At 37.4% G+C, this 27,650-nt stretch overlaps 1 protein-coding gene across 2 annotated transcripts; it reads left to right on the top strand.

Moving 5' to 3' along the window:
• The first annotated feature begins 185 nt into the window (after positions 1–185).
• On the top strand, positions 186–27,650 carry soat2 (sterol O-acyltransferase 2). Of its 2 annotated transcripts, none has more exons than XM_061726705.1 (16): positions 186–278; positions 3,817–3,954; positions 4,150–4,208; positions 4,378–4,517; positions 4,653–4,706; positions 5,654–5,761; positions 7,691–7,973; positions 8,684–8,759; positions 10,566–10,650; positions 12,472–12,517; positions 12,818–12,947; positions 14,129–14,226; positions 18,469–18,567; positions 18,690–18,825; positions 21,461–21,606; positions 27,113–27,650. In XM_061726705.1, exons 2-16 carry the CDS (start codon positions 3,894–3,896, stop codon positions 27,167–27,169), a joined length of 1,578 nt encoding a protein of 525 aa, XP_061582689.1. In that variant the 5' UTR covers positions 186–278; positions 3,817–3,893; the 3' UTR covers positions 27,170–27,650. The 2 variants fall into 2 exon arrangements, with proteins under 2 accessions (XP_061582689.1, XP_061582690.1); XM_061726706.1 differs by having other exon boundaries at positions 230–319.

Below are 27,650 nucleotides of genomic sequence, written 5' to 3'. Positions count from 1 at the left end.
TCAAAGCATTAATTTAAAAACTAAAAGGTTGTTAATACAGTTTGCTATAAGAATGGATTTGCTTCAGGATAAATCCCAGAATTCAGGAATAAATCTCAGTATTGTGCTGCGTGGCTTTAAGCATCAACAGAGGTGTAAAGCCCGCCCAGAGCAAGGAGCCAAAAGGTCAAAGTGCAAAGGATCGGCAGAGGCGAGAAGAGGACACACACTCGCGTAAACACACACCAGCGAGTCTCAGTGGAGACTGAACCGTGGATCTCACCTGGAGACTGAAGACTGTGAGTACAAATCTACCTCTTCAATGCACATCTATAATCAGGTACATTTATATGAACTTATAACTAATAACTAATACTGTGAGTTGTATTGTAGGACATAAGATATAACAAAGTTTCAGAGGAACACTCAAGAGTCTCCGTTTGCTTTATTATGTAAATGAAAACAAAATTAGACTGTAATACAGCAATAATCATATGTGACGGGGATCACGTTTTTAGAGTCTTCTTTGCTCTGAGAATACATATATTCAATTTATGAACATTATACACTTTAGTTCTGACTTGACTGTGTCTCCTCTTTTACACTATCAGCCACTGAGTCATAAAAGTATTATTTGACCTTTGATTTGATCCACTTTACTGTCAGTGCTTTAACAACCAATAATAATTAAGCTAATTTTGAAAAATACATTTCTCAAAAAAATGTGTATTTGTTTTTTTCCCTTGGTTTTCACAAGCTGGAAACAGAAAGATATCACTGATAAAAGCATCCCAACTCCCCGGGGTGGAACCATGTTCTTTGTATCTACAGGAGGATGCTTAACATGATTAACAATGAAAATACAGCCATGCTTACTGTGAAGCATCCTTTCCTGGTGTCTTGCCAACCCTTTTACCCTGTTAAAATGGAGTTGATGAGTTTTCTGCCTGAAGCTATGATATCAAACCAATTTGTTTCCTGGACACAAAGATGTTGTCTTTTATTTTTTTTCCCCAAAATTTGTATTTTAAAGCCTTATTGTAAGGCCAAGAATCGTAAATAATGTAGGATTTTATCATCACACAAATGTTTTGTACTGGAAATTAAACGCTCTAAAATTGACTGACTTAGTTGAATTTAAAACGGCACGGATAATATACAAAGCAAAGAATAATTCACTCCCCTGCAACATACAAAAACTGTTTAAGGATAGAGATGAATATGAGTTAAGGGGGGAACATAATCTCAAACAACCAACAGTTAAAACTACACTTAAAAGTATGTGTATTTCAGTTACAGGGGTTAAGTTGTGGAATAGCTTGCCAGATAATCTTAAACAAAGTAAAAACATCATACAGTTTAAAAATAGTTTCAAACAGACCATGATTGGTAAATACCAACAAGATTGAAGGATAAGATGCAAGAGAGAGAATTATGGAATTATGCAGGTAATAATTACTGATCTTTTTGTCCTTGTTTTAATCGGGATTATTTATTATTTATTTTTCCTTTTTTTTTCTTGCTGGTTCTTTGTTACATATATTTTTTTTGTGTTTTGTGTTTGCTTCTTTTTTGGGTGGAAATGCTAGAAAGCATTTGTTGTAGAAAGTGTAAATAATAATAATGTGAAGGTTAAAGGGTAGGCATTTATAAGCTCAGAGCTTCAGCCTATTCCTTTTCGATATAAATGATTACACGATATGTTATGAATGAGTGTACCATATTGAGCACATGATCGAAATAAATAAATAAATTGTGCACACAAAAAGGCAATGGATGTAAATCTAACTTTCAAAACAATCTGACACCATCGCCATGAGATAAAGAGATGTATAAAATGCAATTGAGCCTAAAAGAAAGAGGACAAACCAAACCGAACATGAATGAGCCTCCGACTCTGAAACAAAGCTCACTGTTATATAAGTACAAACTGCTCAAAAGCATTGTTGTTTCATATTTGGTTTTGGTTATTTTTATCTCCATAACTCCCTCTCTGAGCTATGATCATCTCTGATCATTGGCAGCCACATTGTGTATAATCTATGTCTTTTTTAGGCTTATCTGCTATATTGGCATTTCTCATGAGGACTAATCAAAGCATGGATTAGTAAATGACGTCACTGGGTCGTCTTTCAACCCACCCTGGAAGTCGGTCTGTAACATAAATCTATATCTTATCTGTAGTGTGTAAATGTTCTCTGGTGAACGAAAGCTTTATCATTTGTTTACGTTGTTTAGGTTGAACTACAGTGACTTGTGCTATCATGTTATGGGGGGCAAAAACTAAACTTTCGAGGTAACTATCGTTCAAAATTCTTGACATATTTGCTCCTCTGTACGTTAGTCGTCGACCCGGCAATAACCGTGCTGCAATGACCTGATGCTGTCTGTCAGTCTGGAGCTGAACTTGTTTGATGTCAATAAATCTATATCTTTAAATATTAAGAAAACAAAATTCATGGTTTTTGTGAATCAAAATGAAAGTGATGGTAATATTAAATTAAAAATATGTAATGTTGATATTGGAAGGGTTTTTGAGACTAAATTCCTTGGGGTTGTCATCGACCAAAAGTTAACATGGAAACAACACATTGAATACATTAAAGGGAAAATTTCAAAATCACTAGCAATCCTGTATAAATCCAGAAATGTACTGAATACCAAGGCCTTGCATTTGATCTACTACTCATTGATTGTTCCCTATTTATCTTACTGTGTGGAATTGTGGGGATCCACCTTTAAAACCACCTTAAATTCAATAATAAAACTTTAAAAACGAGCCATACGTATCATCAATAAGGCTGATTACTAAGCTCACACAGAGCCACTTTTTCTAAATTCTCATCTTATTACATTTTATGATTTGTTTTATTATAAAATCATGCAAATTATGTTCAGAGCAAAATCAAAAATGCTCCATGACCCAATACAGTGCATTGTAGGTTCTTTTCAATTCAGGAGACAATTCAGGAGACTCCCTATAATCTTAGAGGTGTCTGCAATTTCACAGTACAAAAAGCTAAAAAAGGTATGAAAAGGAGACGTGTCTCCATTACTGGAGTTAAATTCTGGAATGATGCCAACATAAATTTAAAAACATGTCATTCTCTTTTTGTTTTTAAGAAAATGGTTTGTAAAGCTATTTTTGAAGCTTATAAGTGCAATTGACCATCTGTAAATGTTTCTTTGCTTTTCTGTTGTTTCTTTGCCTTTTGTTGTTTCTTTGCTTTTCTATTCTCTTTTTGGTTTTCTGAAGGTCGGTAGCCAAAAAAAGAAAGTTGGTAATATAGAATAGGCTTTTATAAGCATTTTGCTTCAGCCTATGCTTTTTCAGTCATTGTTCAACACATTTTTGGTTTTGTATGAAATGTTAATGCTGTGCACAATGTTTTTTTTGGTGTTGTTTTGTGTTGTCATGACTGAATAAACTTCATTCATTCATTCAACTTATTATATAAAACACATCTCCATCCACGCACTGAGTGGGGATTGTTGCTATGCTACACCCTGGGGCATAAACTTGCAGGAATGTTGCAGCACTGTTGAGTGATGTTACAGCAGTCTCAAGAAGACCAAGCATCTAATAATATGTCATTTATCGTGATTGTTTCAGTCCATAGACAGCAGAGCCCCATTACGTCTCTATTTTTGAGTTGTGTGCAGTACTTGTGGTGTGATCTTAGCAGGATTCCAGGCATCAGTTCAAAGCATTAAAGGCTTTTATTTCCTGACATCCATGAACGCTGGGTTAAATGTAATCACTTCCACAGACTTCACTGGGAGATCCCTTTAATTTCTCTTGATGGATTTTTAATTCCATCATTTTTTTTTTGTCAGGGAGGATAAGGTGTAGCTAAGCTACCCAAGCTCCAGCTTTTTGGTCCTCATAGTTGTGGTCCATTCCAGTGGTAACCATGACGACCGCCGAGCCACCCAACGGAGTGTGGCGTCGAAAGAACAAAACCTCCAGTCCCGGTAAGGTTAAAAAGATTTCCCAGTGCAGGAGTTGGGAAGACCAGGACAGATAAAAGGGTTTGCACTTCTTGGTGTTATTTAATATTTCAAAGACCAAGAAATCTAAAAGCTGTGCTTTCAGCTCAAGATATTGCAGTTTCAAGTATAATATGAATATTGTATGAATTGATTGAACATCTGTTCCTTTTTCTGCAGCTGGGAGTCAGGAAAATGTTGACGATGAAGATCTAAGGCAGTGGGAAAAATATACACAGGTTAATATTTTGTTTTTCTGTCACCCAGAAAATATTGGAAAACTAAAAAATATCATCCGTGTCTTTGCACGAAACGAAAGACGTTTGCAAAGGACAAGCAAAGGAAAGAGTGTCATGCATCACTAATGAACATAAATAAATAGGAAAAATACAAACTTTTCTCCCACAGAATGTGAAAGAGAAAGTTATGGAGCAGGTCCAGAATCAGCTCAGTGACATTCTTGACAGAGCCTTGACTGAGGCGATCCAGCCCCCGTCACATATCAAATCAGCAGCCAGTGGAAAGACAGCAAATAAACACTCATCAAGGTGAGAGGAAGACACGCTTTCAAAGCTCACCTGATGGAAGGTGTTAGCCTGGGAGATATATTATATATTAACAGGTCACTGCAGCGGTATATTGTATATATATATGTGTTTCAATGTCTCTCTGGTTTGAATTAGATCTCAGAGGATGGATGATGGAAAGGTCTTTATGGAACGGGCATCACTTCTGGAGTAAGTATTAGAAACAGAAAGGAGTCTATGCCAGTCATATACTACAGACAGGGGTGCAGATCCGATGTCAGGATTGGGGGGGACACCAACGTGATTTTAATTTTTAATTTTTTGCCAATATGCAACTCATTCCATGCCATAAATTGGTAAAGGCTCGCCAAAAAATACTGCACAGGGAATCATTTATTGTGCTTACCTTTCTTGTTTATTTGTCCTAAACAGCCAACAGTGTGTGTCACTGCTTACTAAACTGTTATATTCGTAAATCTTAATTTTAAGGGTTTTGGGCATGTAGTGTCTACTCATCTCAAATTCTTCTCACCATCTTCCTTTTATCCTATGGGACTACTTTATGCACGATCAATTGATATATGGATGAAATATGGAGCCCTAAACAAGTTGTTTAAACTAACTGATCATGTTTTAACACAGTTATGGTGGTAAACAGTTCTAAAAAAAAGATTCTGTACACCTCAAAACGCACCGTGGATGTATTATTTTTTTAGAAATATATTTTTAATAAATATTCTACATATTCCCCCCTTAAAGTCTGAAAATACATTTGTTCAATTTTGAATAATTTAGGGTATTTTTATTGGGGGGGACATTTCATGTTTTTCAGAAATTGGGATCTGCACCCATGACTACAGGTGTTTGTTTTTATTGGTAATATGAGATTCCTGTTCTCCATATGTGTTGTTTTCTTTGAACGGTTTACAGTGGCATTACATAAAGATTAACAACTAGAAAGAAAAGTGTGATTTACTCTCAAATGATTCATTGGCTCATTATTTCAAGCCTCATTTCCATCGTACTTTGTTCCATTCTGTTATGTCTGTGTACTGCAGCTCAATTAACCTTAGTTACACTTCTTTTTGGTTTGATGTGCATATGTTAGACTTGATTATTGAATAATTTTTCCATCTTTGCTGTCTTCTCTTCATCAGTGAACTATTTGAGATCAGCCACATCAGGACCATCTACCACATGTTCATAGCTGTGCTCCTCATCTTCTGTTTGAGCACGCTGGCTATTGACTACATCGACCAGGGCAGGTCTGTTCCACATGTGCATGTACAAAACTCACTTAAACCTTCTCAGTAAGACATTCTGCCACTATGCTTCAAGAACTGGGACCGGATTCACCAATATGTTCTTAAGAACGATCTTAAGAAATGTCTTAAGATCTAAAATTAAGAAGTTCATAAGAAAGTTCTTAAGTGCAATTCCTCAATATTTTCTTAAGAACCGTCTTAAGAACTGTAATTTCTTAAGAATTTCTTATTTTTCCTTCTTAGAATATGTCATTGCATTGCACGCGCCAACAAACAACATTTATAGGTAGTTTGGTCTTAACCGTCAGTCACTGACTAAACATGGAGAAGGAGAAAAAGAGATGCAGGAACTTTTCAATGTTATGGAGAATGAGATTAATGTGCGAAAAAAAATACTATTGGGGAAATTAATAATAATTAACTACCACGCTAACTAACATGCTAACAAACAGTTAACAGGCTCTTTGTGTAATTAATTACAAAGTATATCCTCAAACTATGACCTACTAGTCTAAACTTGTCTAAAATGGGTTGAAAAAGGTGATATTAGAGTCTTACCTTTTCACAGAAGAAATTTTAAGACAGGTCAAGGTTGTCTTAAAGTTAAGAAAAAAGTCAAGAACAAATTTGAGAACTTTTATTTCAAGAATACCATTTATTCTTAAGTTTTTTCTTAAGAAGAAACTTAAGAAGAAAGTTGAGAAAATACTTAAGAACTTTTTTGGAGAATATGACTTCTTCTCTTTTTTCTTCTTAAGACTGAATTTAAGAAAAAAATGACACTTAAGAAGATTTTTCTTCTAAGAATGTTTTGTGAATCCGGCCCCTGGTTTGTTGCATTGATTGTAAATATATATTGTGCAACGTCACTGGAAGGATGTATGAAATTCATGCATTTGATATCTTTTTCAAAACTCAACACGTCTGGTGACTGTGAAACCCACAGTGTGATTTAAATTGGTTTCCCTTATTTGGGATGGATGGGGACATAGTCTTTCTGGAAGAGACGAATCCCATCAGAATAAGAGCTTTTCACATCTGGAAAGAAGTGATAGCACTTTAGTTTTAATTGATTTACAAGGATGTTTCTCTCCAATGGGACAAATGACCCCAGATGATTCCAGCAAAACAGCCCACACACAGAGAAACCATAGAGTCCCAAAGTCCCTTCATCATAGACCCTAAAGCTTGTTTTTGTCTTATGTGTGACCTTCTGTCAGGAAATCAGTGACAATTTGATGTATCAAAATTTAAAAAGGTCTATCAAATCCCATGGAACTCAATTATACTCCAAAAAAACGTGTTTCTCACCTCTGCTTGTCCTTCTTTTCTCTCTGGCCTTCCTTCCCTCAGTCTCATCTGACAGGAAAAAGATGGCAAAATCAATCCCTCTGAGTAATCCTGCTGTTGCTTTGGGCAGCTCAATAATGATTTGGGTTGATGTTTGCTGTTTCAGTTTCTTCCTTTTTTATCTTATTTCATTTGAAAAGGCACTATTAGACAACGTCACAGTGTGCAAATTGTCTAATACATTCACTCTCGGTCAACATTGATTCCTAACATGAGTAAACTGAGAAAATGAAAAATAATAGCATCATTCTTGCTAGCAGTATTGAATTTCTAAAAAATCCTTTCACGTGGCAACAATGAGAGGGTATTTTAAATCTCTGTTAGTCCCACCAGAGGAGACCATTAAAATGAGAGAAGAATACTCAAAGCATTTCAACTTTTTTCTATCTATTATGCTCTAATATTGTTTAAATTGTTATTTAGAATTCCTTGTAAAGCAGAAAAGATCACACCACCTATTGTAGTTTGTGCCCTTGGTTCTTCTAATTTTGCATTCAACTAAAGAGTTCATGCTCATTTTGTAATGATTTCTCTTTAAATTCATGTGATTACAATTACTTTTTTTGTGCTACATTTCAGGCTGGTATTAGAGTTCGACCTGCTGTTCTTCGCCTTCGGGAAGCTGGGGACCGTGGCTTTGGCCTGGCTTTTCATGTTTGCCTACACCCTTTTTGTTCCCTACTACACTCTGATGTTTTGGGGCTCTTTGTACCATGACTGTCCTTCCAAACTGGGACTGTCTCTGGTCACCGGCTTGATCCTGTCTGCTGTGCAGACGTGTGTGCTGGGGGTGTTTCCTATCCACACAGTGGTGCAACATCAGCTGCCGCCAGCTTCACGCTTCATTGTCATTCTTGAGCAGGTAAGTCTCATGTGTACGGAAGAGTATTAGGGCCAGGCAGGAGAAAAATAAAAATAATATTTTAGAGGAGGAAGATTTTTTTTTTCATTATGCACTTTGAGAAAAAAGTTGAAATGTCGAGAAAAAAGTCGAAATGGCGAGAAAAAAGTCGAAATGTTGAGATTAATGTTGAAGTACAATTTCGAGAAAAAAGTCGAAATGTTGAGAAAAAATTCGAAATGTCGAGAAAAAAGTTGAAATTTCGAGATTAATGTTGAAGTACAATTTCAAGAAAAAAGTCGAAATGTTGAATAAAAAGTCAAAATGTCGTGAATAAAGTGGAAATGTTGAGGAGAACGGTGAAATTTCGACTTTATTTACAAAATTTCTACTTTATTCTTGAAATTGTATTTCAACATTATTGTCGACATTTAAACTTTTTTCTCGAAATTCTATTTAAACATTAATCTCGACATTTCGACTTTTTTCTCGAAGTGCACAATACAAAAAAAATCTTCCCCTCTCAAATAGATTTTTTCTCCTGCCTGGCCCTAATACTCTTCCGTACATGTGTGCACGAGTTTGTTGTTCTTTCTTCTCTTTTTTTGCAATCACAAAGGAACAATATTACCAGTTACTCTCATTTTATTATGGAAAACTAATGCTTACAAGTCTTATAATAATCATACATTAATTTTGCATAATTGATAACCCATGTCACTTTTCCTCAGATTCGATTCCTGATGAAAACCTACTCATTCATGAGAGAAACAGTTCCAATTATTTTGAAGAGTACGCCAAAGAAAGGTAAAGTACTGGGGCCTCATCTATAAAGCTTGCTTGCGCAGAAAAAGCGCCTGAAAGTTGCGGGAGCCACCTTCTACGCAAATCCTCGGATCTAAAAAGAAAAAACTAACCGAAAAATCTGCGTATCTTTACGGCAACTAGGACCCTCCCGTAAGAATTTACTTAAGACACGGGGAACTGGCGACGCAGGCTGTGAGGTGGTGAAATGAAGCCAGATTCATGTCATACTCTTAATAATGTCATCACATATCACAACATATGTCAGGCTTAAAATAATAAAATAATAAAATAATATAGCGCTGATCGTGTCCGTCTGTGTGTGAAGCTGTCAGTCAGGACTCTGCTGCTGCTGCTGCTGCTGCCTCTTCTTCACCCACCGCTTTAGGACAGAACAAATGAGGGGCTGCGTTTAGGGAGCCCCACGGAGCCCCTCATTTCTTCCCTAAAGGGACACAGATTTTTTTTCATATATATGAGTTTTACGCGCGCGTGAAACCTTTACGTGCTGCTTGTATATGGTGCCTAAATTAGGGTCCCGCGTTAAAACGACGCAGAGACTACGGCGTAGGGTACGCGGCGACGCGCACCTACGGCGTAGGCTCTGCGTTGGTGACGCGGAACCATAAACCCGCCCTGAGCAGCTCTGAGGAGAGACGGGAGAGGAGGAGGAGGGGGAGCGGGGGGTGAAGCGGGGCTGCGGGGCCGTTTTCGTATCGCTTTCATACAGTGTCTTGATAATTTGCAATTTAAGGCTGATCCTACCGTTAGTTTTTAAACTGTAAAAAGTAAGGGGAAAAAAAACATAGTTTTGAAAAGACGGGGGGCATGTCCCCCCTGTTGCGCAACGGCGTGCTGCCACCCACTCACTTTATTTTATTGTATACTATTTATATACTTATTCTAACTTTTACTCTGTGACCACCAAATAATGTGGTTTTCCTGTCCTCCACATCATTTACAGCATCTAGGTCTCCGTGAAAGTCAGTGTCACGGTGGCTGCTACTTCTCATTCATTCTGACGCCAAACCATGGATCTGCGCCAAACAGGCTGCAGAAAGCCACTGCGCATGCTCAGCAGGCTCATCCATATGCATTTCTGGGCGTGTAAAGGGGCGGATTCAGCTACGCAACCTTCCAGCTGGACTGCGTGGATGTCTGCGTGCACATGGTTTTATTGATCCGGATTTTTTTTTGCGCACGGCATTTTCGGCTTTTGAGCGTACGTGCACTTTTAGTATGAATCCTACGCACTCCATTTTAAATGAGGCCCCTGAACTGTTTTGATGTCATTATGTATTTACTCCACCGGCACAATCATCGCTCACATTGTAGCATTCAGACGCGCAAGAAAAATGACTAAAGCAGAACTCAGCAAGTCACCAACAAGATGTTTCGCTCTGGCATTAAAAATGACAATGAAACACCTAGAAGAGCATTTTAATAAAAGACTCTGTACGTGCAGGCCCTTATTTTGAAGGTCTCTAAATGTTACAGAGGTGGGAATCATGGCTGCAAAGGTAAAAATTAAAGACGGAAATTTATATTATTTCTAATTAAAGTGTTTTGTACCCATTTCTAACCTTTAGATCAAGAAAACCCAAAGATTTTGACTAAAATCATCCTCAACTGGAACTAATTTAATATGTGAACCTCTAGTTTTAGTCATAAATGTATAATTTTATGAATTAACTAATAAAAGGTTAGCGGTTAAGGAGAGTTCAGGAAGCCATAAGAAGTTGATTAAATCTTTGATGACCAAACTGGTGTGCAAGTGTAACAGTGATATAAACTGCTTTTGTTTTTCAGGAGAAAGTACCAGATTTCCAACATTTTCCAGTTATCTATACTTCCTTTTCTTTCCAACGCTCATCTACAGGGAATCGTACCCTCGGTAAGAGATGAGCTCTATTGTGGTTCAGTTCGGAGCACAATGTGCCACCACTTGGTGATAAATGTTACAACCAGCTGAATATTGTTGTCATTTGTGTTTGTCTGTGATGTCATTAGTTGAGAAGGAAAAGGAACAATAATAACACGCTGAAGGAAGGCATATCGCAGCACATTGTAGCAGAGACACCCATTCCTCATTCAGGATTCCTCGATCAGGGGTCGGCAACCCAAAATGTTGAAAGAGCCATATTGGACCAAAAACACAAAAAACAAATATGTCTGGAGCCGCAAAAAATGAAAAGTCTTGTATAAGCCTTAGAATGAAGGCAACACATGCTGCATGTTTCTATTAGTTATAACTGGGGGGAGATTTTTTTTTCATTATGCACTTCGAGAAAAAAGTCGAAATGACGAGAAAAAAGTCGAAATGTCGAAAAAAAAGTCGAAATGTTGAGAAAAAAGTCGAAATGTTGAGAAAAAAGTTGAGATATTGAGAAAAAAGTCGAAATGTCGAGAAAAAAGTCAAAATATTGAGAAAAAAGTCGAAATGTCGAAAAAAAAGTCGAAATGTTGAGAAAAAAGTCGAAATGTCGAGAAAAAAGTCAAAATGTCGAGAAAAAAGTCAAAATTTCGAGAAAAAAGTTGAAATGTCGAGATTAATGTTGAAGTACAATCTTGAGAAAAAGTCGAAATGTCGAGAAAAAAGTCAAAATTTCGAGAAAAAAGTCGAGATATTGAGAAAAAAGTCAAAATGTCAAGAAAAAGTCAAAATTTCGAGAAAAAAGTCGAAATGTCGAGATTAATGTTGAAGTACAATCTCAGGAAAAAAGTCGAAATGTCGAGAATAAAGTCAAAATGTCAAGATTAAAAAGGAAAGGAAAAAGGAAGAAAAAAAGAGGAAAAAAATAAGAAAAAAGAAAAAAAAGAAGAAAAAAAAAGAAAAAAGAGAAAAAGAGGAAAAAAGAAAAGAAAAAAAAAAGAAGAAAAAAAAAAATTTGACAAACATTTTTAAAAAGCTCCAGGGAGCCACTAGGGCGGCGCTAAAGAGCCGCATGCGGCTCTAGAGCCGGGGTTTGCCGACCCCTGCCATAGATTAATTCCCCTCCCATGTTTGTATACTGGGAGAAAGACAGTCTTCCAATTAAATGACCTAGTCGAGCTATAACTGTAGCTCCACTGAACCGTCCGAGAAAATACTGAGTGAAGCAACACATACAATTTCATCATGGACAGGAGGAATGTTTTGCTTTCATCGACTGCTATGCTCAGGGTAGCTTGAGTTTTTAGGGGTTAGGGTTGATACACAGGGTTGAACAGACAGATGAGCTCGGCTCTCGCCAATTAGCGGGAAAACAATTGATTTGGGCCAGTTTAGACACGTCTAGCTGTCCATATCCGGATAAGGGAGCAAGTTTAATTGGAAAAAGGGGCATTTTTTGCTTTCTGGATTTTATCTTTCACTGGATGTGGTATATAACTCTAATTTTCACCTTTTTATTTATTTATTTTAGGCAAAAGCTCTGCAGAATTAAAAAGTCAGCATCATAGTTCTCACCCAAGAAAAGCACAGTCATAGGGATTTGTTCAGGACTGTAGTGTCACGTTAAGTGTTAGTATCATTGAAAATGCACTTAACATATAGCTGTACAGATATTTGCAGAAAAAAATCTAAATTTATTTACTTGAAAAACATTTTGTTGGCAGTCTTTGCAATAAAGTTTGTCTTTTTTCCTTTCAACACCTGTTTAAAAGAATCAGTATGCATGAACGATGAAGCTGAAGGCAAAATTTACATTTGTTGAATTCTGTCTTTTCTTCACAGAAACAGCCACATACGATGGAAGTATGTTGGCATTACTGTCGGCAAAGTAAGATTAAATTCTTCCTTCAGTTCCAATCTTTCATTTTCAGATTTAAGCCTCTTGTAACTGGAGTATAAGACACAGTCTAGAAGACGTGTGACGGCTCACTGACCTAGAAAAAATAAACTTGTCTAAAGTGTGACAGTGTGAACCCTTGATTAAAAGTAGTTTAATAATGTTAGATTACAACACTGTTTTCACAACCTCAGTCGCTCATCCATGCTCTATTTCATTTCATCTTTACTTGGATTAAGCACTAATCAATGACTGGTTTACTGTTTTTATATGTGAATTCTTAACTCCTAGATCTTGGGAAGCCTGTTTTACGCCTACTTCATCCTGGTACGTCTCTGCATACCCGTCTTCAGACCTGAGAGGAACCAACCCTTCAGTAAACGAACTATGGTTCTGGCCGTGTTTCACTCCATATTACCAGGTACCACATATGCACACAAGCACACACGCAGTATTCATCACTTACAATTAGGAATGGGCGATATTTTACCGTTCACAATAAACCGTCAAAATAATTCCCCACGATAAGAATTTGTATCTCACGGTAAAAACGATAAATTCCCGTTGATGACTATTTTTTTGTAAAACTGATTTATGGAAGGAAGGAAGGAAGGAAGGAAGGAAGGAAGGAAGGAAGGAAGGAAGGAAGGAAGGAAGGAAGGAAGGAAGGAAGGAAGGAAGGAAGGAAGGAAGGGCGAAACGAGGAAGGGAAGAAGGAAGGAGAGAGCAGGAGGAAACAAGGAAGGAAGGAAGGAAGGAAGGAAGGAAGGAAGGAAGGAAGGAAGGAAGGAAGGAAGGAAGGAAGGAAGGAAGGAAGGAAGGAAGGAAGGAAGGAAGGGAGAAAACAAGGAAAGGAGGAAGGAAGGGAGAAAAGAGGAAGGGAAGAAGGAAGGAGAGAGCAGGAGGAAAGAAGGAAGGAAGGAAGGAAGGAAGGAAGGAAGGAAGGAAGGAAGGAAGGAAGGAAGGAAGGAAGGAAGGAAGGAAGGAAATGAGCCAGAAAGAAAGAAAGAAAGAAAGAAAGAAAGAAAGAAAGAAAGAAAGAAAGAAAGAAAGAAAGAAAGAAAGAAAGAAAGAAAGAAAGAAAGAAAGAAAGAAAGAAAGAAAGAAAGAAAGAAAGAAAGAAAGAAAGAAGGATAAATTCCCGTTGATGATGTTTTTGTGTAACAAACATGGCGGATCTGAGAGCGAGATAGATTTATATTTAAAAAGGTGGAGTTGAATTGGTATTTTTTTATCCTCATTTTTATCGTTATCGGGATAAATGCCAGAAATTATCGTGATACATATTTTAGTCCATACCGCCCATCCCTAATAACAATTACATCATATCTGTTTATAACTTCCTTTAACTCCAGTGAGTCACTGCTAAAGTCAGATATTACCTCCAATAAACTGCAGCAGAGTTTGTAGTGATTTTGTGTCAAAGATTCTTCCAGATAGGAGTAATAAAAGACCAACAGAAACTAATTTAAAGTAAAGAGCACTTGTTTGCGAATGCTGATATGAGAGCACAGGTGTCATATTGCAGTCTTTCTAAGGAGCCTTAAAGCAGCAAAGTTAAAGTGTTCCTCTCTATGGTTTTGTTTTACTTCTCTGTTTCAGGAATAATGCTACTCCTGCTCTGTTTCTTTGCCTTCCTGCACTGTTGGCTCAACCTCTTTGGAGAGCTGCTGCGTTTTGCCGACAGGATGTTCTACAAGGTGTGAGATACGGTTGATTTTCTGTCTTATCATCTCCTTCTGTGAATACCGCACCATCCTCTGTGTTTTCTCTTCCAAGAGGGAAAAATCAGATTAATGACTTATAAAATTGCAGCAGCAGGGTTGTATGACCCCTCCAGACATTTTTTAACCTCATTTTCTTGATGAATTCTGCTTCTGACCGAACCATGCATGTCTTGAGGGTTTGGTTTATTTCAAAGTGTCAGATGCATGTAGGTTTAAAAATGGTGGAGAAAGACTCAGAGGAAATGTTATTGATTGTAAGATGTTGCAGGCAAAAACTACTGTAATGTGCGAAGCCTTGACTTTGGAGAATGCAAGAGGGATTTTAGCTTAAGTTAGCTGAGAAATAGATAAAATATCTTCAAAGTTTGAATTCTTGGCTACTGGAAATGTTCAAAGATAATGCGTTTTCTTAACTTGTGCACAGATGTCACTCTGTCATGTTTACAGTCTTAGACAAAGGGCCAAATCCACAAAAGGATTGCGCGGCTTTTGCGGCCGCTAAACCGGTGCAAATGAGACAAAAAGAGAGCGTCTAATTCACAAAGCACCCGCAAAGGGTGAATTGCACCACAAACTGCGCTGCCAAGCAAATAGTGTCATGGTGCGCCTCTGCCATTTGCATGCATGTAAATTAGGTAATATTCATACATTCGGCGCAAAATTGCCCCCTTTCTATGCAAATAAGCCTCATTGCAAAAACCGTCTAATTCACAAAAGCCAGCGCTATTTGCCACACGCAAAAATAGTGGAGCAAATACTGTCTTTTCGAAGCGTGTATTAACTGCGCGCAAACTCACTCCTCAAGGCTGATTTATGGTTCCGCGTTACACCCTACGCCGTACCCTACGGCATAGGCTCTGCGTCGATTTAACGCAGAACCATAATTCAGGCTTCACTCCCCCTCTGTCTCTGTTTCTCTCTCTCTTCAATATCATTCAAGCCTGTGTGATACTGAATGATATTAAGGGTGAAATCTACAGTCAGACATGACTGTAGACAGTCAGATCAAGTGGGGTTGTGGACTTATCTTGGATTTAAAAATAAAAATAACAGGACGGAGCTCAGGATTCATCCATACAGTAAGGGGGTGCTTTATTACAAACAATTCCACCTTATAAACATATAAATCTAGAATGTGTGTGTTTAACAGCTGACCTGTAGGTGTGTGTAGCAAAACACAGAACATGAATTACCGTCAGATCCTGATCTGATCCCGATCCGGTGTTAATGAAGTTACTGCAAAACTTTATGGGCAATTCACAGCGCTATTTGCGGGCGCAATCTATTCTTTGTGGATTTGGCCCAAAGTCTTACAGTAGCTGTTTTTGGATTAGTACATTTCCAGATCAGACATTGCACAATTGGTAAAATGGTTAGGGTTAAATTATGAGTAGCTGAGTTTGCCACACCATAATGTCAGATCCAGAGTGCTCGCAGGCTTTTGTTAATGCAAGGACTTTTCGTCCTGACCTCCAGGACGGCATTTTAATGCACACACTGTCAGACTGACCTTTAAAATCATATATATGGTTTCGACTTGTTTATTATCCTATCTTTCAATGAGTCACTGCAAAAAAATTCATGATCTGCACATGAACTTTTGAACCTGGGCAAAGTACAATTGCTAAGTACAAAATATAGTTTAGACACTTTCATGAGTCAGTGAAGGTTTTTTCAGAATCAGAATCAGAAATATGTTTAATGCCAAGTTTGTTAAACACACACAAGGAATTTGTTGTGGTGATTGGTGCAATACAAAGAGCAAATATATATATTCTCGCGTTCAGTAAGTGATAGCAACAACTATTTTTGTCTAAATTGCCTCAAAACCTGAGCGCTTGCATGCAAAATGAAGAAAAAGGAAGAAAGATACGTTTGAGGATAACTGAGGTTAGACAGAGCTTTTCCTCCTTGGTTTCAGTCTGAAAGCTATAGGCTAAACGAATCATTTCCTGGCAGACAAAAATAAGAGTTTTATCTAAAAAAGAAAGCAACCCGGGCAGCCAAAATGACTTGACCCAAAAATCCTGCAAGCGATTGGAAACAACCCAAGTACGTTATCTCCTGTGTGTAACTGAACCAGGTCCCCGAATTCAGCTGCCCTTTCACAGGCCACGATTAATCCTGAAGCATTTAAATGTATTAGTTCTGAGCCCAAACCGGCACAAATCAATACCAAAACCTCAAACTGGCAGCTATTACCAAGACGGAGCTGACTCACTTTCGGTGAACTGCTGCCAGAAAAACTGCAGCGAGCTCACACATTAAGTCTCAGTCCACTCACTTCAGTTTGACTCGGCGAAAATAATCATATTTCCAAGGAACAACTCTTTTACACAAGCAGCCAATTGGGCCTGACTGCAGGTTAATAAGATTTACAGCTGACTGCAAAGGAAGTCCTTGGTACCTCTCCTTTTGTTTTATATTTATTTGGCTAGGGTGATAATATTGCAAAATATGTTTGTTTTCATTTTGCTGTTTTATGAGTCGGCCTCTGTGCGCCTGATAATACCTGTCTGTTGTGCGTCAGTGTAAAGTGCCTGAGCTGAGCTGTGGCACTTTACACTGAGGAAGACATTTAGCCTTTTTTCCCAGATTGCAAAAAAAAATCAATGCTGCAAGACTTCTTCCAGCTTTAAATCCAAACCGTTTTAAGTGCAGCTCCTGAATAATTGCAACCAGGGCTGACAGAACTGTCATGATAACTTCAGCTCCAAGTCCAACCTCCACAGCACTGAGCTGGTTGAGTTTAAAAGGCCAAAATGGATTTCCTTTTGTTCCTATGCATCTAAGATCAAAGTGTTCTCCTGTGCACCAGTGCAACCTGAAAACAGTTAAAAATAAAATCATTCACAGCATTGTGGGTGATTAATGGCTGCTATTTAATGATATTCACTGTTTTCTTAATTATTTTTTTTTAAGCCTGCAAAATCATTGATTTTCATCCGTTTACACTGAACTGATAATAAAAACCTTTACCAATCAACATTCAGAAAAGATTTGAAAAAAGAGAAAGCAAGTATTACGACGAGTATTAGGGCCAAACTAAGACAAAAATATTATGAGAATAAAGTCATAATATTACGAGAATAAAGTTGTAATATTTTGAGAATAAAGTCGTAATATTACGAGAATAAAGTTGTAATATATTATAAATATATAAATATAACTTCACAAGATGCTCAATATTCCTAATTTTAACACAGGGAGAAGATGCTCTTCCTGTTAGAGTTCTCATAAATTACGACTTTATTCTCATAATATTACGACTTTATTCTCGATAATATTACGACTTTATTCTCGTAATTTTACGACTTTATTCTCGTAATATTACGACTTTATTCTCATAATATTACGACTTTATTCTATTACGACTTTATTCTCGCAACATTACGACTTAATTCTCGTAATTTTACCACTTTATTCTTGTAATATTACGACTTTATTCTCGTAATATTATGACTTTTTTCTCGATAATTTTACGACTTTATTCTCATAATATTACGACTTTATTCTCAGAATATCACGACTTTATTCTATTACGACTTTATTCTTGCAACATTACGACTTTATTCTTGCAACATTACGACTTTATTCTTGCAACATTACGACTTTATTCTCGTAATTTTACGACTTTATTCTCATTATATTATGACTTTATTCTCGTAATTTCCAATTTTTTTTGCCTTAGTTTGGCCCTAATACTCCGTCATACAAGTATAACTTAAAAGGAACAGAGATTTTTAAAAAACCAAGATTCAGGACAAAATTTATGGAACGTTGTGTTTCTGTGAAAGGAATCAGTTTATGGAACAATCTGAATAAAGAAAACAAAGAATCCAAATCAAACATTACATTCAAAAGATCAATTAAAGCCAGTATGTTAAGTAAATATAATGAAATATGTTAGTTAAGTTTGATTGACATACCCATAGACGGTGGTAATTTTATTTTATTTTAGTTTTTTATTCACTTAGTTGTTGTTTTTTTTTTTTTTTTTTTTTAATTTATGTTATTTGTGAAGTTAATTCTTGGAAAAAGTGGCAGATCAGATAAGATTCTTCTTCTTTCTGCTCCCTTTTCATTCACAATTTAAGAAAATTTGTATTTGTATTGAATTGTTTTATTTTTTTGAATGAAATAAAGAATAAATGAAAAAAAAAAGAAAAATGAATGAAAAAACTGAATTCCTCATCTTTTGTTTTTGTTTTGCAGGACTGGTGGAACTCCACATCTTTTGCCAACTATTATCGCACCTGGAACGTGGTGGTCCATGACTGGCTGTATTACTACGGATACAGAGACTTCCTCTGGGTGAGATTGTGAGATTTAAATGGACTGTTTGTCCCCTGATGAAGTGCTTTAGACCGTTTTAGATCACCAGCTGACCCGGCCTGACCCACGCCGCTTCTCTGTCGTGTGTCTGATCCCTGCAGCTGTCGAACAGGAGGTTCCGAGCAGCCGCGATGCTCTCCGTGTTCATCGTCTCTGCCATCGTCCACGAGTACGCGCTGGCCATAGGTCTCGGCTTCTTCTATCCCGTCATGTTCTTCCTCTTTGCAGTTATCGGAGGTGAGAGATGTCCTCATTGCCCTGGGATAATCTTTACGGAGAGCATAAACATCAATCAGAGCGATTATGCGCACTGGCACAGCTGCAAAAAAAGGAATATAATACCCTAAAAGCCTTTTTCAAAGATGGGGAGGGAAACCTCCTGGGATATTCGTCAGACACATGCCAAAACAGTTTTCACTGGTCTCACTTATTTAAACTACTTTAGGTATATTAAACTCATACATTCTCAGAGAAAGTTTTCATTTTTATGCCGTCTTCGTGGCATCTCAGATGTAACATTAATACTAGGGGTGGGACGATACGGGTAACTCACGATTCAATACTGTGGCAATATGTGGCCCACAATAACGATAATATCACGAAACACGATATTTGATATATTGTAAGAAATTTCATCAACGATATATCACAATATATCATACCTGCCAACACTCCCGATTTAAGCGGGAGTCTCCCGATTTTCAACCATTTCTCCCGCCCTGCTCCCGATTTGTAATTTCTCCCGCTTATCTCCCGATTTTAAAGTGAAATTAGTCAATGGTGTTTCACGTGTCGGGTTTCCTGCATGGATGTATTATATTAACGGGTTCCTGACAAACCTGGCAACCCAACCCAAAAGCACTGCCTACGTCCAAGCCATGGATCTATTATAAATCGGTCCAAGCTCCGCCCCATGGAGCTGCGTCGCCGCCATATTGGATGTGGCAAGACTGCGCTGTAAACTACAAGTGAATCGACTTATTTTCATAAAGCGCCTTTCTACAAAGACATTTACATATTTTAAAATTTTCAAGTTACAAAATAACATATTTGAACCATTTTTCAGATTTTTTCAGTTATTTTATTGTTTGGAAAATGGTTAAAATATGTTATTTTGTTATTTGAAAATTTATTTTGTTTGAGAAAATGCTTTGAAAAAAGCTGAGGGAAGAGTTGGTGGAGTATCAAGTCATAGCAAGCAAGGATCTCCCACAGGAAGAGAGAGTTCAAGGTTCTGGGTTCTTCTAGGGAAAGAGAAGAGGTTTACAAATCTGGCATCACTGATGAAGGCAATGTTCTGCATCCCTCACAGCAATGAAGCTCAGAGAGCTCATTCAGCAGGGTGAAAAAGATCCTCACAGGAAACACAATGAGTATGGATAATTCTACTCTTTGCGCACTCCTTTCTTGCAAGATAAACCATACCAGCCCTGGCCACAAGTATGTACCCTCCAAGAAAGTGATTGAAGCTGCAAAGTCTGCAACTACAATTACAACAGGTCCTTGGGGGACAAAGGGAACCTGGAAAATTCTACAAATATTGTATTTTATTGTTATTAATACTAAACTTATTTGGCTCCAAGAAGGCTGTAGAATCATTTTGGGAGGTACATTTTAGCACATTTCATTGTAGCTATGGATTTAAAGCTAATTAAAAGTCGCCTTGTTTATATCAGGCCGGGGATGTTGTGAGTGGAGCATTCCAACCGCTACCCCAAAAAATCTCCCTCTTTTTCACAGCCCAATGTTGGCAGGTATGCAATATATGTGACTGAAAAAGAAAAAATACCCATAAAAAGGAAAACGTCTGTAGTTATGCATTTATTCAATACCAAAACTTCATACAATGTACAAAGAAAGTGCATTTGTATAGAGCAGGGGTCGGCAACCCAAAATGTTGAAAGAGCCATATTGGATCAAAAACACAAAAAACAAATATGTCTGGAGCCGCAAAAAAAGAAAAGTCTTGTATAAGCCTTAAAATGAAGGCAAATGGCGAAAGGCGAAATGTTGAGAAAAAAGTCGAAATGTCGAGGAAATAGTCAAAATTTTGAGAAAAAAGTCGAAATGTCGAGGAAATAGTCAAAAAAAGTCGAAATGTCAAGATTAATGTTGAAGTACAAATGTCGAGAAAAAAGTCGAAATGTCGAGAAAAAAGCAGAAATGTCGAGAAAAAAGTTGAAATTTCGAGAAAAAAGTCGAAATGTCGAGGTTAATGTTGAAGTACAAATGTCGAGAAAAAAGTCGAAATGTTGAGATTAAAAAGGAAATGGAAAAAGGAAGAAAAAAAAGAGAAAAAAAGGAAAAAAAGAAGAAAAAAAGAAGAAAAAAAAGAAAAAAAGAAGAAAAAAGGGAAAAAGAAGAAAAAAAGAGAAAAAAGGAAAAAAAGAAGAAAAAAAAGGAAAAAGAAGAAAAAAAGAGAAAAAAGGAAAAAAGAAGAAAAAAAAGAAAAAAAGAAGAAAAAAAGGAAAAAGAAGAAAAAAAGAGAAAAAAAGGAAAAAAAAAAGAAAAAAAGAGAAAAAAGAAGAAAAGAAAAGGAAAAAAAAGGTCAAACATTTATGAAAAATCTCCAGGGAACCACTAGGGCGGTGCTAAAGAGCCGTATGCGACTCTAGAGCCACAGGTTGCCGACCCCTGGTATAGAGCCTCACTGCCTGCTAGGCTTGTAAATGTAAACACTGTACAGCTGGACAAACTGAAGTGCATGAACAATAGTGCAGTGACAACCGCATATAACAATATTTGCCGTCAGTTTATCAATTATTTATTGTGACAGAGAACGCAACAATATATTGCAATATCAATTTTTTTTTCCCCAGCATACAATACATTACTGATTAACTTTGAACTAAATTCCCTCATCCTCTTTTAGTGGCATTCAACTTTACCATGAGCGACAAGCGACAGAGCCCCGTGTTCAACGTGATCATGTGGGCGTGTCTGTTCCTCGGCCAGGGCGTGCAGGTGTGTCTCTACTGCCAGGAGTGGTACGCCCAGATACACTGCCCACGCACTGGGGTATGTACTCCACATCAATGTTTAGAGGATTTAGAAGTATGTGCAGGATATCAACCTGTTGGAAATGAAAAATCTGATCATTTCATCTGGAATCACACAAAAAACCTGCTTTTATTTCTTTTTTAAAGAATAATGTCGTCTTAATTCTTTTTTACTTTGCTATACTATCATTTAGCTGTTTGCAAAGCATACGAAAGTCTCACATCACTGTATTTGATAGCTGGATTAAACAGACAGATTTGCCCCTTTTTCCCTTCTCAAGCATGTTTTGTTTCTGTTTACAACAAACAATTTCAGAGGGGCCACAAGTGAAACCGTCAGGTGGACATAAACACGGGTTTCTGTTATGGACGAGGACTTTACAACTAACTTAATTACATTTTTAGGCCTCAGGAATGAAGTGACATTGATGTATTATGTCAGAGTTGTTCTGTTAATACCTCCTTCATACACCCAAATAAATGATCTCAGCCACCAAAAAGGAAAAAGGAAAGAAATTATAGGTTCTAGATAATTTTTACCCCTTTAATCTGTTTTTTGAGTTTTAATCTGCTCAATGAGATATGACCCTTTGGGCTACATCCTGGACAGAGTTAAGTATATGGATGAAGAGTGATGATGATTTAAATCAAATCAAACTTTACTTATATAGCTTTTTTTGTGCAGTAAAATGCAGCACAAAGTGCTCGACAGCAAAAACAGTCACCCACCCTCTTACTCCCATCCCTTCCACCCATAATTCCTATCAGCCCATTTATTAAATTGTGACATCGAAAAATGGTTAACAAACAATTATCTTCGGCAGAATCCCTGATCTTTGCCCTTTCCCTGATGAAAAGATGATCAAGGAAAGCCTTGGGGCCCTGGACTCCTGCTTGATTCATCTCTTTCTCTGGATAAACACTCGAGGGCTGTTCAAAAAATGACTTTTATTCTCTCAGGAACATTTCCAAAGTTAAGAGTATTCTGTTGTGTGCAGACTTGGAGATGCTTTCACATGCTTTTATTTCTTCTAAACTGGACTTCTCCAACTCTCTTTTCACCTGTTTTAACAATCGTTCTTTAAAGGAGCATGAGGCAGGATTGAGGCAGGATTTATGAAAAAATTTGTATACGTTTTAAGTTTTCTAGTAATAATTTCAGATGAAGCGTTCCAAACCAAAAACAATGAGTCCTCTAGTGTATCTCTCCGTTGCCTTGAACAGGCTGTGTGCTGCAAAATTGTGCTGCAATTCGGGCCCGAATTTCCCGCGCTGGGCTGCGGATGTGACGTCACATGACGCTGCATGCGCGTTCTCCCCGTTCTCCCGTGCCGGCTTCTCTGTTGGCTGCAGTACCCCCAACGGCCGTCGTGGCGAAGGGTGGCGCTAGAGAGTCTCATTTCTTAAAAGGAGCCTCATGCTCCTTTAAAGAGACTGCAGATTGTGCAGACGGCTGCAGCCAGGCTTTTAACTGGAGCTCATAGATCGGAACCACATCACCCTGATTTTATCTTCTTTACATTGTAGTGGTAAAGCAACAAATTGATTTTAAAATTATTGTGCTGACTTTTAGAGCTTTTCATGGCCAAGTCCCTAAAATATATTTGTGATCTTTTAACTGTTTAGGCCGCAGCTCGCTCACTCAAGTCATCAGAACAAAACGTATTATCCGTCCCAAGATCCAAGTATAAGGCAAGAGGAGATCATGCTTTTCAGTCCATCGCCCCTCGACTGTGGCTGGCTCTTCCTCTCTCTACGTACCTACAAACAGTGCTGACTCTTTTAAAAGACAACTGAAGACCCTTGTATTCAGTACTGGAGTTGAGGGGGGATGAGGGGGGATGGCATCCCCCCCTGAAATAAAAACGGTCCAAATCATCCCCCTGTAAAACTGCCATCCCCCTTTCCATCCCTTATGTCATTTCATCAATGAATGTGGTTTTACTGCTATTTCAACATTTAGAGTCATCACCAGAAAAATAATACCAGAAAAATAACTAATTTGACAATTTTCACCTGTTTCAAGTACATTTTCACTTGAAATAAGTAGAAAAATCTGCCAGTGGGACAAGATTTATCTTCTCATTACAAGCAGACGCATATTGATAAGTTCAGAAAACTGTTCTTTATTTTTGTGTTTTGATGTATTTGATGTAAGCCCAGTGGATATTTAAAGCTTACAGAAGGCTGCATTTAACTGCTGCTATGTCATTCCTGCAGGTTTTCTGCAGGTGTTTTGGTCAGTGCTATTATTTGTAATATATTATATTATTTGTAATCAGCACAAATTATCTGTCCCCATATGATAAAATCCACCATCCCCCCTGATTTTTTTTTACAACTCGAGTACTGCTTGTATTTGGACAATTTTTTAGTTGAAAAATAACCTTGACTTTGCCATTTTATAACTTGGTTTGATTTTGTTCCTTTATTTCTCTTTTATGTTCTTAATCTCTGTTTTATACTTCTTCTTTTATCCTGTTCCGCTTTTTATAGTGAATCACTTTGTGATTTTTATCTGTGATAATTGCTCTACAAACAAAGTTGATTGATTGAAAGTGGATCAATGATAAAACATGATCAGACATAAAAATTAATGATAACATGGCTGGGCACAGAAGAACCAAAGAGGGGGGTTCTTCTTTTTTCTTCCCAGACAAATGATTCTCATCTTTGAAGCCACAAATATCTCCACGATCAAACTCGTCCCAATCAGTCGCAAGCTACACGGAGAGTGAAGCATCTGTCAAAAAACAACTCACCTTTCATCCAACTGGACTGACAAATACATGAGTTCATTTTCTGGCATTCACATGACAGCAAGCTATTTATTTGTAGTACTACAAAGACATAATTAGAACGTACTTTGACTTCAGTGGCAGATAAAGAAAATCCGAGCCATCGGGTGAATGAACCTGAAACAGAGTTGACATGAACAAACTCACTACATGAGTCTCTTACGTGACTAATACTTGAGAACTTTGACGCCAGACGTCACACACACGTCAGTGCTGACCGCTGGAGAGACGAGCTGAGACAAATGACAGCCTTCCCCATTTCATTATCCGAGCTTTGTCATCTGCTCTCATCCCCAATCGTTACAACCGCGGGCTACGTGTGTCCATAAACATGTTCTGTAGAAATGCACACACGACTTATACACGAACTCACGAAGGAATGTTGGATGTGGCCAGTACTCGAGTTGTAAAAATAAATCAGGGGGGATGGTGGATTTTATCATATGGGGACAGATAATTTGTACTGAATACAAATAATATAATATATTACAAATAATAGACCAAGACTAGGGCTGGGCGATTTTGGACAAAAATAAAATCCCGATTTTTTTTCTCTGAAAACCCGATTTTCGATTTCGATTTCGATTTTTTTTTTTGGTAAAACTACAAAAGACAATGGAATAAATTGTTTCAAATATTTTATCTTTATTTTTAAAGAAAAATAGCAAACAAATTTCCCTATTGGGAATGAAGTGCAATTGAAAGATACTGTAAATCCTCCTTGACTTTAGTAAAGTGACAACATTTACAATTTTCTTGACCAAACAAAGATGAGTAGATGAGCTCTGTCTGTAATGCAGCCAGCTGCAAAAAAGGAAAATCGATTTTCCGATTTTCCTTTTTTTAACATCGATTGTGATTAATAAATCCGATTTAGATTTAAAATCGATTAATCGCACAGCCCTAACCAAGACACCTGCAGAAATACTGCAGGAATGACATAGCAGCAGTTAAATGCAGCCTTCTGTAAGCTTTAAATATCCACTGGGCTTATCAAATACATCAAAACACAACAATAAAAAACAGTTTTCTGAATTTATCAATATGACTCTGTCCTTCACAGGATAAGTAAAATGGATCACTGCAAAAACCCAAAATCTTAACAAGAATATTTGTCTTATTTCTAGTTAAAATGTCTCATTTTAGTAAAAAAAAAAATCTCATTACACTTAAAACAAGACTCATCACTGGAAAAAACAACAATTTTCACCTGTTTCAAGTAGATTTTCACTTGAAATAAGTAGAAAAATCTGCCAGTGGAACAAAATTTTTTTGCTTGTAATGAAAAGATAAATCTTGTCCCACTGGCAGATTTTCCTACTTATTTCAAGTGAAAATTTACTTGAAACAGGTGAAAATTGTCAAATAATTAATTTTTCTGGTGTTATTTTTCTGGTGATGACTCTAAATGTTTTAAATAGCAGTAAAACCACATTCATTGATGAAATGACATAAGGGATGGAAAGGGGGGATGGCAGTTTTACAGGGGGGATGATTTTGACCGTTTTTATTTCAGGAGGGATGCCATCCCCCCTCATCCCCCCTCATCCCCCCTCAACTCCAGTACTGGATGTGGGAAAAACTGACTTACATTTAACCCCTAGAAACCCTCCGTCTTACAACGCCGTTTGATAAGGTCGTGGATGAGAAGGATTTGGATGACAGATGGGCCCAGATGTTCTTAACTCCAGCGTGAACCGCGGCAGCTCTGCGTGTCCCCGGGAAAGACATCCTGTAAAGCCAGCAGCATCATCCACAGTCACAATGGCTTAACACACATAATTACTGTTTAAAGACAGAAGTGCTGTCTGTGACATGAGATTGGTGCACGATGATAAGTGGATGTTAAATCCTGGCAGCAAAATCTATAAAAGGATTGAAGATGACGATGTTACTAGAAGGAGGAGAAGGAGCACTTGTAGGCATATTCAGTACTGGAGTTGAGGGGGGATGAGGGGGGATGGCATCCTCCCTGAAATAAAAAACGGTCAAAATCATCCCCCCTGTAAAACTGCCATCCCCCTTTCCATCCCTTATGTCATTTCATCAATGAATGTGGTTTTACTGCTATTTCAACATTTAGAGTCATCACCAGAAAAATAACACCAGAAAAATAACTTATTTGACAATTTTCACCTGTTTCAAGTAAGTTTTCACTTGAAATAAGTTGAAAAATCTGCCAGTGGGACAAGATTTATCTTCTTATTAAAAGCAAAGAATCTTGTTCCACTGGCAGATTTTTCTACTTATTTCAAGTGAAAATTTACTTGAAACAGGTGAAAATGTTGTTTTTTCCAGTGGTGAGTCTTGTTTTAAGTGTAATGAGATTTTTTTTTACTAAAATGAGACATTTTAACTAGAAATAAGACAAATATTCTTGTTAAGATTTTGAGTTTTTGCAGTGATCCATTTTACTTATCCTGTGAAGGACAGAGTCATATTGATAAGTTCAGAAAACTGTTTTTTATTGTTGTGTTTTGATGTATTTGATGTAAGCCCAGTGGATATTTAAAGCTTACAGAAGGCTGCATTTAACTGCTGCTATGTCATTCCTGCAGTATTTCTGCAGGTGTTTTGGTCACTGCTATTATTTGTAATATATTATATTATTTGTAATCAGCACAAATGATCTGTCCCCATATGATAAAATCCACCATCCCCCCTGATGTTTTTTACAACTTGAGTACTGGGCATATTCCCTAGTAATTCTCCCATCTTCCTCAACAGGACGGTTTCTGGGAGCGGGCGTTGCCGCGGTCGTGGTCCTGCAGCTACCAGGCATGAAGCTGAGGAAGAGGAGCTGACGATGAAGGCTATGAAAGCCATGATAGACTGAACAGAAGAAACAAAACGCAAGATACGGGTTGGAAGACGTCTCTGTTTTAAATGTGTTAAACATTGCAATCGTTTTCATGGTTGTATTGTTCTTCAGGTGTGATGTTTATGTCTCTGAATGATTTCAGGTTTTTACTTGCACTAAGAGCCTTAAGATTTGTTGAAACTTTCTTTGTAATAATTGTAATGGGAAAAAAAATCTATGACGTACAAAAACGACATCCTACTCTGAAAATAAGTGGAAACTGATCATGAAGTAGCCCGTTTATTTACGTTTATTTAACATTGCAGTCATATAGATGTGCTACGTTTACATAAAATCAGGCAATTTTCTTCAAGTCTTCATGTCATGTTAGACTAGTCATCGACACAATAATGCACATACCATCAGATGTAAAACAGGAAGAAGTACTGTATTTCTCATAAAACT

Source organism: Cololabis saira, chromosome 8 (assembly GCF_033807715.1).
Source record: "Cololabis saira isolate AMF1-May2022 chromosome 8, fColSai1.1, whole genome shotgun sequence".
Lineage (NCBI taxonomy): Eukaryota > Metazoa > Chordata > Actinopteri > Beloniformes > Belonidae > Cololabis > Cololabis saira.
This window is presented reverse-complemented; position numbering and strand designations above follow the sequence as displayed.

What these genes read in the sequence shown, in the direction of transcription:
- soat2 (XM_061726705.1), top strand. Translation starts at nt 3,894, where the DNA reads ATGACGACCGCCGAGCCACCCAACGGAGTGTGGCGTCGAAAGAACAAA. An exon ending in GTTTCACTCCATATTACCAG is followed by an intron (nt 12,948 to 14,128) that starts GTACCACATATG and finishes TCTCTGTTTCAG; the next exon opens with GAATAATGCTACTCCTGCTC. An exon ending in CCTCTTTGCAGTTATCGGAG is followed by an intron (nt 18,826 to 21,460) that starts GTGAGAGATGTC and finishes ATCCTCTTTTAG; the next exon opens with TGGCATTCAACTTTACCATG.